The sequence below is a fragment of the Coloeus monedula genome (genome assembly GCF_965178545.1).
Source record: "Coloeus monedula genome assembly, chromosome: 1".
NCBI classification, from domain to species: domain Eukaryota; kingdom Metazoa; phylum Chordata; class Aves; order Passeriformes; family Corvidae; genus Coloeus; species Coloeus monedula.
In genome coordinates, this window is record NC_138781.1 from 141045211 (window position 1) to 141065637 (window position 20427).

The 20427-nt window shown below is 37.2% G+C and overlaps 1 protein-coding gene across 1 annotated transcript in view; it reads right to left on the bottom strand.

Annotated features, from left to right (window-relative positions):
* Positions 1–242: 242 nt before the first annotated feature.
* The window catches only part of ANGPT1 (angiopoietin 1), a gene marked incomplete at both ends in the record, with an annotated part of 153359 nt that continues 133174 nt past the window's right edge, over positions 243–20427 (bottom strand). The window contains 2 exons of the mRNA XM_082290223.1: positions 243–403; positions 8941–9071. Coding sequence (XP_082146349.1) covers positions 243–403; positions 8941–9071 — 292 coding nt within the window. The remainder of the gene's footprint in view (positions 404–8940; positions 9072–20427) is intronic.

The following is a 20427-nucleotide window of genomic DNA, read 5'->3' on the forward strand; positions in this document are numbered from 1 at the left end:
ATCCAGTTCTTTGAAAGATCATTTCAGCCACCTTCTTCGAAACCAAGCTCTCCCCAGTCATCAAGAGATGGGGTGACTGTTGGGAAGTGTTTGCAGGTTACGGAGTGATAGCGAAGCGACTTTACATCATCCCTACGTGTTGCTTTCAAGAAGCCCTTCACCTTTTACCTTCAGACTGTGATAGTGTTGCTGCTGAGGGCAGTGCTGGCCTGGCTTGTCCTGGGATCCACTGCGGAATTCCTTTAAAAGTCCAAAGGCCGAATCATCATGGTAGTGGAGCGCAAGGAGTAGCTGGGGCCTTTGAAGTAATGCCATTTGATGCCATTGAGCTTCCCGTGGTTTTGTCCAGCTGTGTAGAACATCCCGTTGAGATTGGATGGGCCACAGGCATCAAACCACCACCCTGAAACCATTAAGACAAAGACTTAAACTGCAAGTGCACTATGTATTTATATTGTTTTATAGGTTTAGCTGATTAGCAAATTCTAGTAAATAGCTCATAAATAGTGCTGCTATGGTATTTTAATATTTTCCTTTTTTGCTGTTTTGTGGTGTTCTATAGTCAGCAGTGCTGGAGAACACACGTGTATTTACAGAATTGCAAAAGTAATTAAGTCCCTATCCATTCTACTTTTATATGCAGTATGTGAAGTAAAAGCAAGGACATGAAAAATAAACTGCTTTGTATTTTTAGACAGCATTTCTTTTTTCATTTGAACCTTAGAAAAGGACTATAATTCAAAAGTAATTTCACTTGTTATTTTGAGAATAAGCATGATTTGATTTTATTTACCATTACTTTATTTACCATTACAGTTGCTTTAACTGTCATTGCTCAACTGCTCAGTTGCTTTTGCTGCCATATTATATGTTTTTAGCAACAGGAATATGAGAACTATGGTGCTGCATTGCCCTATTTGAAGTTGTTGCTTTAAGATGAAATTAAGCGGTGAACTCTCTTGTTTATCTCTCCAAGATCTTTTCTTGTTAAGGTGAGTTTTAGATTGCCATGGGAGCTAGAGTTTTAAGAATTCCAAATAACACAAAACTTGGCAACACCAAGACTACAGAACACAAACTGACAAAGACAAGCTAGGTGACATGCTGACTCTACTGAAAGTAGTGGGAGTTTTGCTGGATACCTTGATGGGAATAGAATTTTCTCTCCAACACCTTGCAGAGTATCTATCTATAGTAACAGAAAGATGCTTAGCTCAGACTGAGAAAGGCAGAATAAATTCCCAGACTGCAAAAAGCAAATATCCAGAATGTCAAAAATGTATTAATTTCTGTGGCTAGGACTTCTATTTTTCAGAAAGATTTCTGTTGGGGCTTTTTATCATAGCAAGATCTATAATTTTGTGAATTTTTAGCATAGGTTTTATGCATCTTTCCATGGGATATGGTTGTACTGAAAATTTGAGTCATGAGGCAAATAAGATCATTAAGAATAGGTGGTGACTTTTGCTTTTGGAAGTTAAATGCTACTTCATTTTTTAAAAAAAAGTTTTTTCAGCCTGTACATCACAGCATTGCAATCTTCCCAGGACCTGTTTTAAAGCATTTTCTACTAGTACTGGTAGTGGCAAACTGATCATCCAGTGAGTGCCTACTGAATTCTGCAGGTGTCAGTGTGAACTAGAATGCAGAATTTTAAATTTTCAGTGTGTTTTCCACTCTGACTTCTGGAAAACAAATTAAACTGTGACAAACTCCTTTTAGACAGTGTTCACTCTCCAAGGGAATCCTCCAATTCCATCACATTTAGTGGTCATCCTTTTATCTACCTATAATGAATGCATTATATGAAAGTATTTTAATCCACGGTTTACTACTACCACCAATATGGTATTGATTGTGTTTAGCCCTCAGGACCAGTGCTTACTCTGTTCTTTGTATTCAGATCCACATAATTTATGCCTCTACTCTTGTAATTCATAAGATTTTGGAAAGTACTTGGTGTTTTGGTATTTTTTAAGAAGTAACACTTCATAATGAAATCTTGAGGGATGAATTTATGCCAGATAAATTCTGACAATCTTCTATTTTGGTACAGCTGACCTCCCTTTGATTTCAACATTATACTTAAGGGGGCAATAACCAAAGAAAGGGAAAGCTGTACAGCTGATGTTTAACTGTAACCAGAGTATAATCTTGTAGAAACTTAAGACGAAGTTAAACAGAGCAATCCTAATCCTCATTTTTCAAAGCTGGAACCCAGACACAGCTGGGTTCTGTTTATGGTGTTGGGAGGAAGGCATGGCGAGCTGACCTAGTTACCATTTCATGTTAAAGAAACAGGAATAGATGCATAAATGGTCTTTTTTGGGATGAAGGTTTTCAGTGATGCCATAAAAAAATCAATGTAAAAAATGGAATAAGCCAAACAGTTGTGAGGATTTGCTCCAGTTCTCATCACAGATTTCTTCTAAATAAACACTTCTTTCATAATGTGTTTTAATGAGCTTAACTTTTTTCCTACTGTACTGTTCTTGTTAGTGAGAATAATTGAATGTTTAAAGATGTTTCCTAATATTGCATTAAAACTTTGAGTTTACTTTCTCACTGTGTTTTGGTTTGTTTTTTAAGTGAGGTGGGTTGGGGTTTTTTGTTTTGTTTCATGGTGGGTTTTTTTTTCTCCATATTTCTCTCCATGCTCCTCTGCAGTCCTCTGAAAGGTCTTCACTCCCCATAGGGCCTCAGATTATTGCAAGACTTCCTACTGCATGTCTCAACACCAAACCTCACATCTTTGAATGGATGCAGAGGAATTGGTTTTTTTCAGACGCTTTGTATATTGAAGGAAAGAGGAATGCAAGCCGTGACTTTCTTGGTAGCTATGAGGAAGTGGGGGAATATAAACCAGAGGTTTCTGAAAGATGTACCTGCAGCACTGCCATTGTAGAAAACACCAAATAAAGCAGCACCAGAGCTGTGAGACATTCTGACCCAAGGAAAGACACCCAGTAGCCAGATGTTGGCTTATTACCTGGGCTTCATAGGATTTTCTTCTCATGAAGAATCTTATTTATTTTTCTCTACAAGGTAATGGCTTTCTCAAATAAGTATAAAGTCATATTTGAACAGCAGTAAGATTTTAACTTTGGAGATAACTTTTGGCAATAATTTCCATGGGATGCTTGAATCAGGCATGAGAATGATGAAGAGTGGGCATTGTAAGAAATAATAATAGCAGTAAGATTTTAAAGTGAAGTCGTAAAAAAGAAGGCTTTCATGAGAAGGTTAAGAAGGTTTTTTATTCAGAAAGAGAGGTAGTTGCTTCAAGCTGTTGTGACCACAATTTCATTAATTGTTTATTTGAACTGAGGGCCAATTCAAATTTTTTTTTGTTAGCCCACCTCTAATACTTTGTATATTACAAGCAGCACTACCATCTCTGTTTGTAATAAAAATCCCTAGGTCATAATATATTTTCCAGACAAATATAATTTAAATAATGCATAGATAGTTGTTTGAAAGTTCAGCTATACAAATAAAATTAATCCTCACTGTAGATGGCTGTTCTCCTAGAACAGTTAAAGTAGGTTCACATTCTGGGGATGATTGTGCTTTGGTCTTTAATTAATGTTGCTATTACCAATGGGAAGTTGTTAAATTTCATGTCAGCTCTTTTCATTAAATAAATATATTTTGAATGTTTAAGCCACCTATCCCAGAGAGCTATCTCCAGACCATAATATATCTATACTGTACTATATCTTTGTCTGAATATGAATGTTTATTGAAATAATTTCCATCAATTCTTGCAAAAAAATACCTAATAAAGGAGCATTGCTCAAATAAGTAACAATAATAAAAGAAAAAAACCCAGAATATCTTTTATAATGGTTTTCTGAAGTGACAAGCACAATTTTTGCATGATAGAATCATCTTTGTCAAAGCAACATTAAAAAAAGGCTTTTGTATGCCAAAGCTAACAGATTTGCTTTTTTGGCTTGTTGCACAAATTGCAATTAAGCATGTATGCATATAAAATTCTTTTTTAATAACCCAATGTAAATCAATCCATGAGTACACTGTAAGGCTGGTGTGCATTGGGAACTATAATGATCGGTCAGGTTTGATGGGAGGTTTTTAGTCGGCTTTTCCATTCTAAAAGAATAGGTGTCTAAACACTGCATGTTTGATGGCAGACCCTTTCCTCACACATCTCTATTCTCCCTGCTGAGGACACGGAATTTCTCTGGATGAAGTTTTGGATGACACCTCACCTCAATCTATCAGTGGAGCCATGGGACAGAGTCCAAAAGAGTGAATTTAGCAGGAAAGACTTAGGATTGTTTAGTCAGAATTTGAAAGACAAATTGCCAACAATTTCAAATTAACCAAAAACCTTTCAAAGGAATGGAAAGGAGTGGTCTCTATTCTTTCCAATGGTGGAGGATATGACAAGATGGAACACATCTAAATTATCATAGAATTAGTCAGCGTGCAAAGCTTTCTTATACTAAGTGTAGACAAACTCAGTAACAGACTTTAACATGGGAATGAACATCAACAGAAATCTTGAAGATGAATAGAAAGACAGAAACAAATAGATAGAGAAGAATCTGTCTTGGAAAGGGATTAAATGACCTTTGGAGGTAATTTCTATGTTCTTTTATTCCTTAAGAGTATTGGATTGACCAGACTACCATTTGACAATCTGAAGATTAAATTAGAATTTAGCTGTCAGGATATAAGATGAAAAGGCATTAACTTTTCATATCAACTGGATAATGCAGTCCCTTTCATAGGGACCTTTTTATGAGGTAAAAATAATATGAAACTTGCAGACTGGTGACTATGTTCTAATATATCAAAAGTTAGTTGCTTCCTGAAGGTCTCCTAACACTGTATTACAGTTGCCCCTATTTAACCCTGATATGCATACTAATGTAGTAATGCTTTTGTTAAAAGTGCTGCATAGTCCTTTGTCTAATTAAATATTTCTAATATTTCTAGCAAAAAACCCAAATAATATTCTTACTACTTCTTATTTGCATGGTGATCATATTTTTTCATAAAAATATTTGGCAATATAAATGATACTTCATTAATGGTGTTTTCTGAGCAATTTCTTTATGAAAGCAGGAATAGGCATAAAACTTAAAAAGTGGTGCTTTTTTCTGTAATCAGGTGTATATCCAAGGGTTCAGGCTGGATACTTTTAAGCATGGTGTCGTTGCTTCTTTCAAATATTTTGTTTCAATGATAAGAAAACCTACAGCTTTTCTGATTGGAGTGTATGGGCAGATTTCTATATTCAGCCAAGAACTTCTCTCCAAGTCATGACACGAATCCTCCATACCCTTCCTGCCAGAGATTCATAAAATTCACCACTTGGAGGAAAAAGCAGTGAAACAACAGGCAATGAATACAACACTGTTTGGGAGTCATTGAGCAGACTCTGGCTTAACAGATGAAAAATACATTGAGGTTTAATAAATATGTGTTTAATAAATACATACTTCTCTGACTCAGGAAGCCCCTGAGAGTCAAAAGATACTGAGAAAATATTCAAGGACTGACTGCTGTCAGAGACAGGAGACTCCACCTGCATGGACCTCTGCTTCCAGTAAAATAAACAAACAAACAGTTTATTTCAGTCATTTATGCTGCTTCAAACCTGGCAAGCAATCTAGAAAGTCTCCCCATCTCTTTGTCAAATTATTTTAGGGATCAGAAGTTTAGCAATAGTCTCACTTCTCACCTGAAGCAAGGTAAATGCCTTTGTGAACACTTCAGACTGCAGCCAATGCCAAAGAAAATCACCTTAGAACTCTTACTTGGTGAGCCAAGACACCATAAGTCACTTTCCAGTAACTGAAAAAAATTGCACAAACAATTTGGGGCTCAGCTGACAGGTGGTATCTGGCAGAACGGATGGGAATTTGGCCCAGGAATCTGATCCAGAGATATTAAATGCTAAGGGCTGTATTGGAAATCCAAGCACTTTGAACTTCTACTCATGGGCTCATTCTGGTGACAGTTTGTTGCATTTTTAGTGCTGTTTCTTTCAAAAAAAGCTGTGTGTAACTAATTGGGGCACTCTTCAGACTAAGGCTTGAAATAATATGGGGATATATATACAACCCATTTTTTTTCAGTTTACTGGCCTGAGATATTGAAACAATGAAGAAATTATTCGAATGAATATGATTTGTCTCCCCTTAAAGTAAAACAAGCATGCTTGGATTAAATTTTCCAAGGCACAAAAAAGCAGCTAAAACATTTAAATACAACAGTTTAGAGGGGTTAAGAATCATGCATGTGATTTTGAAGACATTCCGTAAAAGCCAAGTAAAGATAGAGCCAAGTAGCATAGCATGGCTCTTGAAAGGACAAGACACACACACACACACACAAAATACACTCTTAGTGCTTCTGTATTATTCTCCCAGTATTTAATTTCTCATTCCAGGGAAGAGGGATGAGATAAAGGAGGAGAGAGAATAATAGTTATGATATAGACCAAATAAAACTGACAACTAGCAAGATCACTGAGAGAAATGTGTGTTTTCCTTACATTTTTATTTTCAGCCTTGATTATAACCATATCACAGTCTTGAGCTTTGACTTATCTCAGCCTTTATTCCTGACATAAATATATTCAGTTCACCTCATAGAGATAACACTCACCCAAACTGTCAAGATAGCTAGAAACTTGCCTGCAGATTTCATACCATTCATCATTAAAGAGCTCTCTGTGATGTTGCCAAAACTAACAGAGTCTGATATCTTTTTTGGGGGGGGGAAAAAAAAAGAGGCTTTCCAAAACCTGTTATCATTGCTACTTTTCTAAATTAGTCTTTGTCTGTTACAAAACTGAAATATACTCACTAAAAAGCGGTTTTGGTATTTAATTCAATTTCTGATCTTTCTCAAGGAATGAGAAAGTTGTTTCAAGGAGCAAAGCATAGCAGACTGTTTGAGAAGAACTCTAGCATGATTAAGGTCTTTCTTGAGGAACTACAAATTACAGTGCTGTACAGCCTGTCTCCAAAGGAACAGTACTCGGAGTCTATTCCAAAAGAGTAGACTCATCTATCTCCAAAGGATAATTGCATCTCCTTTTACTGTGCAGATTTGCTATACTTGTGGTTTCCTCAGCCTTTGGTAATTCTCCCCCTTCCTCCCTATTCATTTCATTTGGTACCAGTATATTCCTATATGTGGCTTGGTTGTTGATTTACAGGACTGCTGCAGCAATATATGTGAACCTTGTGGAATGGTTGTTCAACAGCAGACTGACCTTGGTGGGGTATTGACCTGTCATAGAAGTCAGAGCAGGAAAATAAACAAACCCTCAGCTCCCAGAACGAGCTGTCTGGGAGTAGGAGTGTTTCCAGGCAGCTCAGACACATGAATGAGTCTGCACTTCAGCACAAACACAACTCACACTCAGGAGCTTCTAACCAGACTCTGGCCTGCCCTGGAAGCAACACACTTTAATTCAGCATGTTCTCAAAAGGAAAAGGTCAACAGTTTTAATTAAAATAAAATATTGACTCCTTATCCACTATCTGTCTCCAGATCTATATGGTTAGCTTCGATTTTTTATAGAAATGAAAAGGTAGTGTCTGATCACCTGTCCATGAAAAGGTAGTGTCTGATCACCTGTCCACTGGAAGAAGTTTCTCATGATAACTTCTAATACAATATCACTAGAGGAAGTTAGGGGAGCTTGAAAAATTGGCTCCTTAAAGACTTTCCCAACTGGGACATTTCCCAGCAAAAGAGAATGAGGAGTTGGGTCGTGCACCTGATATAACTCTCAGTGATGGGAACCCATCTTCTGTCAGTAGATGATTGCTTTAGAGGCTCCTATGTGCCTGAATGTGGCCTGAGCTGGATTCAGTCAGAGTGCCAGTAACCACAAATAATACAGGTTTAACAGTCTGATCCAAAATACTGAAAAATTTACATGCAATAGGATTTTTTTCCAGGAAAGTTAGAAATCACTGAGAGAGAGTCTTCAAATAAGATCAGATGTGAAGATAAGAAAGGGCCTCTCTTGGTCATTCAGTCAATGAATCAAAGAATCCCAATTTAAGCTTTCTGCTATAATGTGGTATTCTAGAGATAAAAATGATCTTGCCCATATAGGGATTAGGAGTAAGTATCATTTTCCAGAGAAAGTTCTCATTCTTAGGAGGATTAGGAGTCTGAATGGAGAGATAATCTCAGATATTCATTCTCTGCACTGGAGGGAAAACATACCTGTCATATACCCTATACTTGCTGGCAGTCAGATTGACTTGGGACTTTAAACTGTTCCAGTGTAACTTGTTTGTGCTCTTCCCCACCCCAACTTTCTTCTGTACTCTCACTCAGCTTGCAAAGGATATCAGCTTAAACCTTCCAGATTTAAACAGGTGGTTGCAGGTCTAGTCTTTCACAGGTGAGTGAATTAGTCATTTAGTGTCTTTATGCATTATGCTCACCTAACAGAGAAAGTTTAACCATTAAAATTATTTTAATAACAGAATCACATCCCTAAGTGAAATAGATAATCTATTACAAGTCTAGACTCTGATAGTTTCTAAATTTTATCATCTAATATCTAATACCTGGCCATTTCTCTCTTCTTTTTCTCCAACTTCTCACAAACTTCTTTCCACCTTTTTAATCTTTTAACTTATTCTTTCTTATTTTTCCTTTCTTGCCTAAACAATGACACTAACTTATGCTTTCCTCTTTGACATTGTTGCAACAGCTTCAGTGCAGAAGTATACTGACTGCATCTCTGAATAACCCTTTCTCTGCTGATAGGAATCTAGAGGCATTGGTATTACCACAATATATGTATAGAAAAAAGTAGGAGTAATAATAATAAAAGTTTTCACTCAGGACTTATACATCCATGATACAACTGTATCCATGGTTGCTTTGGGAAAACACAGTAGATTCCTATTAAAGTTCAGAGTTTGTACTCACCTCCAGTCAACATGAGAGCACATTTACACATGCAGTTGTCGTTGTCAGCATCTTTTGTACTGAATTCAGCACCATGCAAGATCAGGCTACTCTGTTTTCCAGCAGTTCCACTGTGACCTTTTAAATAAAGCCTGAAACAACACGAGAAAACAATCAGTGTCACCAAAATAGAAAAGAAAGATAAGAGATTCAGATCTTTTTCCACATCAGGTTGGCATTCTACGAAGTGTGCTCAGAAAATTTGTGAATCTCTTGTGTTTTGGCTCAATCTCTGTTGTTTCAGGTGTAAAATGCGGGCATTTAGTGTTTTTCAGTGTATCTGTAGTAGCACATTGTCCTTGCTCCAGAGCAGAACTGAGCTCAAGGAATCTGAACTGGAAATACAACAAAGTAGAGGGAGTGAGAAATGGAGGAGTGAGAAGATATCTGGAGTACATTGACAGAATAATTGAGTACTTGAGTAGCCGGTTTCATTACTGTGGCACAGAAACAGCAATCCCAGTTAAGAGGAGTTATGTTATTAATCCCTGGGCTTGAAAGAAGATTTTAGCAGTCTTAGAATTTTTAATTGCACCATTTACAGCACAAGCCAGCAACCCAGTTCTGCCAAGGCTGTCTCTGAGTGACAAATGGAGAATAACTCAGAGTTCAAGCCACAAAAGTCTTCATAATTTGCAATGCTAAAAATTCCTTTTCTTAAGGAGTCTTTCAGCTAGTTGAAACCACAACCATAGGCTGGGAGCTAGAGCTCAGCTGCTAGCAGCCAAACGTGCCAGCTGCAGGAATGTTGAACAGAGTACCTCTGTGTCCCACCAAAGAAACACTGGGGGCAGGGGAGGGGAGGGGAGGACAGGACAGGACAAGACAGGAGCTACTTTCTGTATATAACCATCTATATCAGACGTGATCAATTCCTTCCTGGTTTTTTCATAAAACATTGCTGGAAGGTGTACCCTTTGTCATAATAGCTTCATATGCAAGAAGGAAGATATAGGATCCCAGTGTCCACTGGAGAAATAAGAAGCCACAATCCTTACATCTCAGGAGCAAGCCCCAGCCACTGGGGCAAGCAAGAGGGGAAGACACATCCCTCCCCTGTCTCCCTGAATCTCTACAGGCTAGGAATAAATCAGCCAAAGGCCTCAACAAGAATATGATTTGATAAATAGTGGGATAGACTTCTCCACTGAAGAGAAGGTGAGAAATATCTGTTCTGTTTCTCCTAGGGTTATTGAGGAAGGGCAAATTTATTTTTTAAATATCAAATATAAAATGCATAAGGAATCATGAGAGTAGAAGCAGGACATATTCAGGAGAGATGTCTACTTCTCTCTGTGATTTACAGCTGGGAGTGCTATCCTAGAAAATGCTTTCCCAACTTCTCCCACAGAGTGAACAAGGAGAAGCAGATGGGAGTCACTGACTGTCACTATTTCTCTGTTGTTGTATTTTTATCTAGTTACTTTGCATGACTAAAAGAGTAAACGCCTTCACCAGAGTGTCATTCATCCATTTGTTTAGATGGAAGACAAATACTTTGCTGCAGTGTTCACAGCATTAACAGCAGGAGAACATCCCTAACTCATCAGTAGTAGCAGTAGTTAAGCCATTGGCATTTTTCTGAGATGAGGATAGTTCTGTCGCCCAGACTGAGATTTAAATAAAGCCCAGTTCTCCCACAAAGCTTTGGAGTTGAATCCTGCTTATGAGGGCAGAGGCACCATATGGCAGCTTTCCTTAATCAAGTGCATGGCTGCTGGTTTTCATTGGTTTAGTTTTGGGGTTTTTTTGCCTTGCGTGTATCTGTGGGTGGCTATTAGGTCCAAACAAAGCCAATTGGATTAAACTTGTCACAGACACTCATTATAGAAAAGCCTTCTCAGAATACCCAGTGAGGTTACTGAGCCCTCTCAAAATGTGAAGGCATAGAACCAGCACTTAGCAATATACAGAGTTTCATACTTGTAGACTGACTTAAACTTCACTTAACTTTCAGTGAATTTCTTCCTATGTGTCCTTTGTCCATCTCTAAAAATGGAGACAGTAGATGCTAAGCATGAATACTTTAAAATAAAAAAAATACTTTAAAAAGATTTGCCAGAGTTACCTTTTTAAAGTAGTTACACTGCCTACCTTAATTTGATTTTAATTTTGAACCTTACCTGACTGAGGATCATAATTAAATACCTTTGGACTGAATCCTTGGAGCAAATTTTCTATATGTAGATAGATAACTACACACACATAAACATACAAAATTTTTTGGATTAAATACAAATATCATGCATGGTCAAATACCTTTCAATAGCACAAAAAAAGATAAGGTCAAGTGGAAACCCAATAAAAGACTGTGAAAATCCTTTGTAATTTAACAAGGAATAACCAAGGAACAGGAATCCAGGAAGGTCATTGCACAATGCCATTGCCCAATCATGGTGAAAATTAGCCTGTAATGACCATGTTAATCTACCAAAGGATGTTTGTTTTAGACAAGATTAATCTAAGATCTGTCTTTGCACATGTCCATTTCTTTGTTTCATACAAACAAAAAGCTGGAATTGATCCCATCTTAATTCATTGGACTTTTGCCTTGTTTTGCAGGCTGTGTCTAATATTTTGCAGAACAAAATAAACTTCCCTGAAGTTGTGTTGATAGAAGAATTATTTTGTCACATGATATCTAGGATGTGAGTTTAAATGGCTGTACATCCTCATTATACCTGCCACACCAAAGCTCACAGAAGTCTCATAAAGTCAGAATAAAAAGAAAATGCTGTTTACTTAAATAAGAAAGACAAGGTTAGCCAGACCTTTTCATTAGCAATCAACACTATAAAACCCACTTAGTCCAATTAAAAAAAAAAAAGCACAATCTAAGAAAACATAAAACATAAAGAAATAAATATTACTTGGTATTCAATGTTTTCCCCAAAGGGTGAGGGCATTAGGATTATTTACAAGCTCTTTACTGTCCCTCATATTTTACAAACATTCCACTCATCACAGATTTAGATCTTGCCAGTTATGTTTGACTTTCCCTCAATACAATTTGTCTAGTAGGTCTCCAGTGACTTTAAAAGGATAAAGCTTAACTTGGCTCTGAACTCTAGTGCTCTTATCGCACCACAGCCATGGGCAGATGAACCACAGGGCGAAACAGTAATTCTATTTCTTGGGGCTTTTCTCCCTGAATTGGCATTGCCTGACAGTTAAGAAAAAATGACACTGCAAAGTTGGCACTACTTTACACCAAAATCAGATCTTAACCAAAACCCAGAACTGGTCCTGAAGCAATCAGTTCTTCTCATTCTGAGCTACAGTTCAAGCCATACAGATCCAAACTAATCTAGCTGGAGATTGCACAGCACAGCAGTAGGCTAACTGATGAGCTTGTTAGCTTCCAGGAGCAGGAGACATCTTACTACATGGACTTTAGTTATTTAGTATTCTCAGATTCAGTTTGGTAGGATTGAACCTACATGAGTACTCGTGTAATATCCTTAATAACTAAATAGAGAGAACCAGGAGTCTTGAAGTAGGATTTAAAAGATTCAGCATGGTGAATGGAGAGAAACACATCGAAACTTGCCTTTGGGAAATATTTTAAAGGGATGCCTCCAAATTCCCACCTGTGTTTTGTCTCTGCATCCTAAAATGTCCTTTCTCCAGCCTGCCCATTCCACATAGCAGGAGGGAATCCCAGATTCTGATCTCTTCTCAAAGGAGAGGTTGTTAATATTGATGGAAATGGTCATGGAATAAAAATGGTTGCATGGGGATCAGAATCCTGCACCCAGAACTTCCTTTTCTGAGCTCTCTCCTCACTGGGTTTTAATTTTTTCCTAACTTTAACAGGAGCAGAGGGCACCTACATCTCAGTCCTTCTAATCAACATGTAACCACCTATGCAGGTATGTCCTGCATGTTAGGCATGTGAAATCCATCTTTGTTTTTAAAATTTACGTGACTGACTGTCGCTGTGACCCAACCCACTGTGGGGCTGGGGCAGCGTGATGCCAATCAATCGCAGCCGATCCCCTGGATCGAGTTTCCCGAAGAGGCAGACTCAGAGGGTGGGTCGAGGGGCGGCTCAGAAGCCTAAGCCGCACCCCCTGGGCGGTGCCCAGGTCCAAGCCACCTCCCCCGGTTCGGGAAAATTCCCGGTTACTCGGTTGTTCGCTGGTTCTCTGTTATAACTCCCGCCTCTCGGTTTCCCCCAGTGGTTCTTGCTGAATTGTATCCTCCCCCTGGCTTGTAACTCATTGGTTGTTTTCCCCTTTCACCGGGGTTTTCAAATTCCCTATAAAACTGAGGGAAAAGCCTCGGGGAAGGATCCCATCGCATTCCATCCCTTCTGAGCTTGTTCGGGTTGCGAAACTTCTGACAATAAACCTGTTAGAAGCCAGACCAGAACAGCCTCTCTCTTCCTTTGTCTCCGAGCTAACGTGAGCCGACCCCATCGGTTCCTGCCGTGTTTCCTCTGCCGAGAAGCCAGCTAGCGAGCTCAGCCAGCAGCTCTTTTCCTGATGCCGAAGTCGCTTCAGCAACGCACTGAAGAACACAGTTGGACTCTCTCTGACCTGGGGCACGCCAGAGCTCGTGCCTCGAGCACAAGAACTGTGTTAACTGACATTACTTTGCCCTCTAATTTAGAAATATTTGAGGTTGAGGAAGGATTTAACTTGCATCTCCCATCTTGTTCACAGCTGCATCTAAATTTTAGATAGCTTCAGTTTCTGAAATGAAAGCCACTTGTAAAGATGCTGAAGTTGGTCAAGTTTCTTGAAATGCTATGTTAGTCAAATAATTCCATTCATAATGGAATTTAGGTGATTTTGGTTCCCTTTGTGAACCAAAGCCCACCGGACTGCAACCATCTAGGAGGACCCAGTATGAGATTATACTTACAATACTCTTAATTCTAGACATTAATTGTAATAATATTAAGTAAGAAATAAAAGAAAGCAAAACAGCCTAAACCACCCTCAAAAACAGAGAGCAGCTTCATTTTAAGTTCAGGTTCGGTTTTCTTTTTCCCTCAAAAATGCTTTAATTAATTATTTGGGATTCAAAAACCCTTTTTTTAATCATTTAATAAGACATCATGTCTACATTAAATATCGTTCGTTTCTTAGAAATCTTGCCAAAGTACCTTTACCTGAACATATTGCAAAATCTTATCAAGTCTCCCAATGGTAGCAGTTGTCCATGAATAGCAAAAGCACCTCTGTAATAAAGACATCTTACAAATATTCAATGATAACGTGTTGTGAACAGGAGAGAAAAAAATCTAAATAATCACTCTAAAGAAATACTACTGTTACTGAGGTTGAAACTAAAATGTCTGACAAAAGCCTGCTAAATATGAAACTAAATATAATGGAGTAATGATATGGGAATCCTAACCCTGGTATTTTACCTATATACCCTAACTTTTTCATCATTTAGTGTTCCCACTAAAGGATAAGGGGAAGAAGTATCCCTTGTGTGTGCTAAGTTTTAAAATCAGTGTAAAGATCATCTCCTTGTTGGAGATAGAGCATGAGCCATCTGTGGTGACCAGGGGATCCCTGTGAGTTTGAACTCTGCTGGGCTGTAGAGTAGAAGGCATCTTAGTGCCCTTGTCCAGATTTCAGATAGTTTGCCTGGGCGCCTATTAGGAACCTTTTTTCTTTGTTAGGAAATAAAACTTCTTCTTAAACATAACCTTTTTTTCTTTGAAAGGGGGAGGAGGAAATAGTTAGACTTCATTAGGGCAGTGCATACTCTCCTTATGAAAACACACTAAATTAAATCAAATCAAACCATGATTTTTTTTTTTAGCATGAATCAAGATTAACTTACTAGCAAGAATGTAACACCAGAGGAGGTAAATAATCATTAGAAGTATACTAAAAGCTACCTTAAAAGAAAGGAAATTACTTTGGAGAAATTGAAGAAATGAGATAGGATGGAAGACAACAAATATTTAGTCACCACTAACAGAATTTTGAACTTTTGCTAACTCCTTTAATCAAGTTGCAAGAACAATTCATCACCTTGATCGCTGCCTGTCCTTGAATGAAAAATTGATGTAAAAGTACCAAAGAGAAGCAGAAAGGGAATGTCACAGTTGATGTCTGATTGGAGAAAACCAGAAATATCAAGCGTAAAACCAAACAATACTAAATTTTCCCCTCTCCTATCTTTAGTACAAGGTTGAGAAACAGTGTACATAGTAAATTCACAGACTTTTTATTTAACTTTATTATATTCCTAATAGAGTTTGTAACCGCAAACAGTAGGTATGATGGCTCTGCAAAATGTTGAAAACCTGAATAATGCAGTAAGTAATGCTGACAACTTGAACAGATTTTTAATTTGGCTCTTAATATTCTTGCTGCCTACACATGAAAATAATTTCCTTCCACATTTCCTTTAGAAAAGTGTAAGACAAAATAACCTCTGTGTTTCTCCTCAGTTGCTGTGTAGCAATGACTCACTGCTGTAATTATTAAGCCTGACATCCCTGCAGCTCCTTGCCCATTCTCCTGTTGAAACAAGTGAAATGTGCCAGCCAACAAGACATTAATTCAATATATCCAGAGTAAGAACATATATCTTCCAGTTTTAAAGACAAAATGTTAATATAAAATACAGCAGGAAATGAATATGAGTTTTCCTTTGGAATTGTTTCAGTACAATCTGTCCAAGGCACAACAAATGCTGTATAATAGAGGGATCCTTCCCTGGAATTGCACACTGTTAACAGAAAAACTTGTTTACTCTCTAAGAGCCCACGTTACTTTTAGCGTGTGTTTGAACTATACACCTGACAGGTCAAAGGAGAAAAATATATTTATTCCAGACAGTGAGCAAGCCAACAACCCAGCCATGAATAAGAAACACATTAGAGCAAAATATAAAACAGTCTAATAAGCCTGGATGTTGCACTGATTGTGAATTTACACAAATAATGCAACAAGTTTGCTTTTTCTATATTAAATTTGATTAATAATTAACTAAAGCACTGTACTCACTGGGAACAAGTACACTGGTATTTGGGATAATTAAAAGACACCAGGAGCTACCGTCAGAGAAATTTTTGCTAACATACAGCACACAGCCTGTCATACTGCTGTGTGCAGACAAATGGTGCTTTGTCACGGTTTACAAAAAGTGTTTAAAAATATGTTTATTCTGGACAGTGAACAGGCAAACATATGCTTCTATTACTTGAAATACGTGCTACAGAAGCCACAGAAAGTCACTGTGGCAGTGTGAGCTGCTAGGTTTGCAGCTGATGTCAGTAACATAGTGGTGATGGAGAGGAAACATACGGTAACACTGGGTTTTACTGCTAACAGAAACAGAAACATATTTAAGGCTACTATCACAATGATGTGTTGAACAGAAATAATTCCCTCTACTCTAATCTCTCACCAAACACAGCACAGAAGAGATACATTAATCTGCTACTACCATTTTCTGTTAAAACTATTTTTCAACACAATACTTATTAAAACAAAATTACCCACCAATGTTTTTTCTCATGGAAATCTGAAATGAAACTTTTCAGTTATTCGATTTATTACGTTTTTATTAAATGAAAGTTAAAATCTTGCTACAGAAAAAAAAAAATTCCCTCTCTCACCAGCTACATAAATGCTAAGATTTCCTGTTGCTACAGAAAGTACCACTTTTGTCCTGGTTCATGGTTCTATAAAATGTAACGTTAATTTATAAAATATAGGGGCTGAATTAATTTCAAGCTTGAAATAACTAGAGATGATCAGTGTTTTAAACAGACATATAAACACTGAACTATGCTAAATGATAATGCAAATTATTTTTATATAATTGAAGATTGATGAACTTCTTAAAAAATAAAATACAAAATTAGAAGCTATCTGAACTTTTTCCCAGCACATGGGCAAAGCCAAGGTTAGAGAAATTTTCTTAATTCAAAATGTAACCTAAAATGAAAAAATTATTTTCTCCCTACTCAAACATACTTCCTGGGTTTGGCTGAAGCCAACAGCAGAAATGCCAAAACTGATTCTTAAGGGGATTTTTTTCAGCACAGAAGTAGAGGGACTCTACAGAGAAACTCATATTTTAAAAGTTTTTAAGGCTTATATAAGTAATCAGACCTTCTGATGCTTATCTTTACTGAATTGCTGAAGCTTGTGGTGTTTGTATATCTTTATTTAAATATCTGTTTTACAGACATTGAAGTTAGTGGAAAAGTTCCGAGAACATTTGTTGGAAATTTGATTTATCTTTAAATTGATTAATCATGTTTGAAAACCCAGTAAAAGAGACCCACACAACTACAGCAAAATTTAAACTTAATACTTCTTCCAAAATATGCTTGGAAGTTCCAAAAGCCTCATAAATATAGTTTGTTGAAATCCATGCAGATATATTGTAATAGTGGATTTCATAAATCTATGCTTTAGTTGTACTGAGGGTGACATTAATTATACACTGTCATCCATATAGGTTATACATTATCCTAATTAACTGTTTTAGATAAAATGGAAATAGAAAACTTCATGTATCAGCATTCTGTTCATGCTTACTTTTACCCTGATGGCTACTGTAGAGATACTGGGTTTTGGTTACCATGCAGTGTCTTTGAGAAATATCATTTGCAGGCCATAGTAGAATATTTATCACACAGTTCACTTAACTGAAAGTCATTAATCATAAGTAACGGTAAAAGTTACAAATATCATAGATAGACTTATGTTAAAAATTTATATTAATCTTACATAAGTTAGTGTTTGACAATGTGTTTAAAGAGTGTACAGTCAATGTATGTTGGGGGAAGGGGTGCTAGGGTTTTGATTTGGGTTTCTTGTGGAGGTTTTAGTTGCTTTTTCTCTGTGTAAAGAGCGTGCTGCAATTATGCCTGAAATTAGCTATAGTTGTGGTCTAAGAACGTTAAGTACCCTAAGTCCATCTTTGCTGATCAATTATGTTAATTAAAACTTTTCTATGTTGTTGTTTTCAATTAGAAGGAGAAATCTGTGAAGATGACATTTAAATGTGTCATTTCTATTTACAGAGATACAAAAGAACATGTACATATGTGCATGCCTAATTCTTGAGATTCCATAGCTTATATATTTATTTTATTTTATTTCTCAAAAAATAACCAATATTAGTAACTTTCTAGGTGGACACGGTTTTTTATTTTACCTGGATACTGGATACTCACTGTTTTCCTGGTTGTGGAGGTTCAATTGAATGTTTATACAGCTCAGCAGAGAACTGCAGTCTACCTGCAATAATCCCAAGGATTCAGAGTACGTCTCAGGGAAGAAATTGAAGTGGTAGTTTAATAGATATTGGCTCCACCATAATATTAGACTATTTCTTTATAGTTCCATGGTTATGATAGTATCTCAGGTAATAAATCAGGCAGTGAGAAAATTGAGCCTTGAGTATGCCTGTCCTGCAGGAGGAACAGATCAAGACTCATATATAGTTCCACAAAATACTGAGTTTTCTATGGGAGCAAGTGGTAAGAATCAGATAAGTGAGGAGCAGAAAAATAAGAGCAAATCTAAGGACTGGCACTGAGATGATGTCTTTAGATTCCAAAGATTTTGCATAAACCCAAATGAGGTAGTGTCCTTGAAAAAGCCTATTGCAAAAATGTCAGGGGTTGAAGTATCTCCTGTAATGAGTCAACTGTTGTGGTTCACTTTAGGGCAATATTTACCCTTCTATGCAATGAAAGCAGAATGCTGTCACCCTGTTCAAGAACCATGCTCCCTTCACACAGGTTTGTATTGCTTGAAGTTGTGTGTAGAATCCAAGCTGTTGGCTAAAACAGCAATGAGAGGCACACTAGCTAACAGTATTCCTGACTGGAATATGACTACTGAACTTATTTTCTTTGATCAAATTGGGTGTTGAATAAGGTGCAACATGTAATCAGCATTAAGAAATTATTTAAATACCAAATTGAACAAAATATCTAAGGTGAATAACATTTTTCCTCATGTTTCCACTGGCACAATAGTTAATTGAAACTGTGGAAAGTATCTTTCCAATACCATAGAATTATAGAAAAAATTATGTTGGAAAAGACCTTCAAGATCATCGCATTCAATCATTAACCCAGCACTGCCAAGTCCACACTAAACCATGTTGCTAAGCACCTCATCTACACAGGTTATAGTACCTCCAGGGATGGTGACTCAACCACTTCCCTGGACAGCCTGTCCTGTTCTAATGCTTGACAACTCTTTCTGAGAAAAAATTTTTCCTAATATCCAATCTAAGAGTCCCCTCGTGCAGCTTGAGGCTGTTTCCTCTTGTCACTTGTTACCTGGGAGAAGAGGCTGACTCCCACCTGGCTACAACCTCTTTTCAGGGAGTTGTAGAGAGTGGTAAGGTCCCCCCTGAGGCTCTTTTCTCCAGACTAAACACCCTCAGATCCCTCAGCTACTCCCCACGTGACTTGTGCTCCAGACACTTCCCCAGCTCTGTTGCCCTTGTCAGGACATTCTTTACAAATCTCTGGGGCAGTTTATTGGTTTGGGTTTTTTCCCGCATGAAGAGCCTGGATGTAAGGAAATGAATAACTTTTGATAAAGATGAAAATAGTCTGTAATTAATTTTTCATCAATTTGTTTTGATTATTTATACTTTATTCCGTGCTAGCAGTGTATTCTTCTTTTACAATTGTGCCCCTTTGGGCATTTGCAGATCCTGTTTTAGAAATCTTTCCAGTGTTAATGACCTAATGACCCTATCAAATCTTACTACAGCATTGTTATAATGTGGATGGAATGGAATGAATTTTCAGCTGCCAACAGACTACAATTTAAAGAAATAACTTAATGAATAACACATTAAAATAAATATTTTGGGTTCTGCATGAGATTTTCAAGATTTGTGTTGGGATTCATGTCAAGAAATATGTGCTTCCCACTGTGAATCCCAGAGGAAAATGCAAGGATGTTTGGGGGGATATTATTTTCAAAGCAAAATGTTAGTCAGAATTTTCATTCTCTTACCTGTGTTTGAACTTGTTCAGTCCTGATGGATAAGCCAGTTCACAGTTTATGAATTTCTACTAATCAGATTAAAAGGCTTTATCTGCTGGCTGTGGACTCAGACTCATGACATCAGTAAACAGCAAGAGATGTTGAAGAATCACTTTGTGGAGGTGACAGGAAAAGCAATAATTTCCAAATATGGAAACAATACAAGGTACTATTAATGACAACATAATTGATGATTATGATCATGATCTCTTTCTGACTCTAATATTTTAAATTTTTTTTATGTCGTCTTAAAGAGTGTGCATTCATAATGAAACAAGAGTGACTTGACCTTCAGTGAGAGCTCTGGTGGTCCTGCCTCAACAAAGTACTTACTATATGCTAAAGAGAAAAAGAATTACCTGGGTACATTGCTGAATGAGGGCCTAAGTCTGTGTAAAAAATAATTTAAAAATATAGGAGGGGAAGGAGAAGAAGAAAAAAA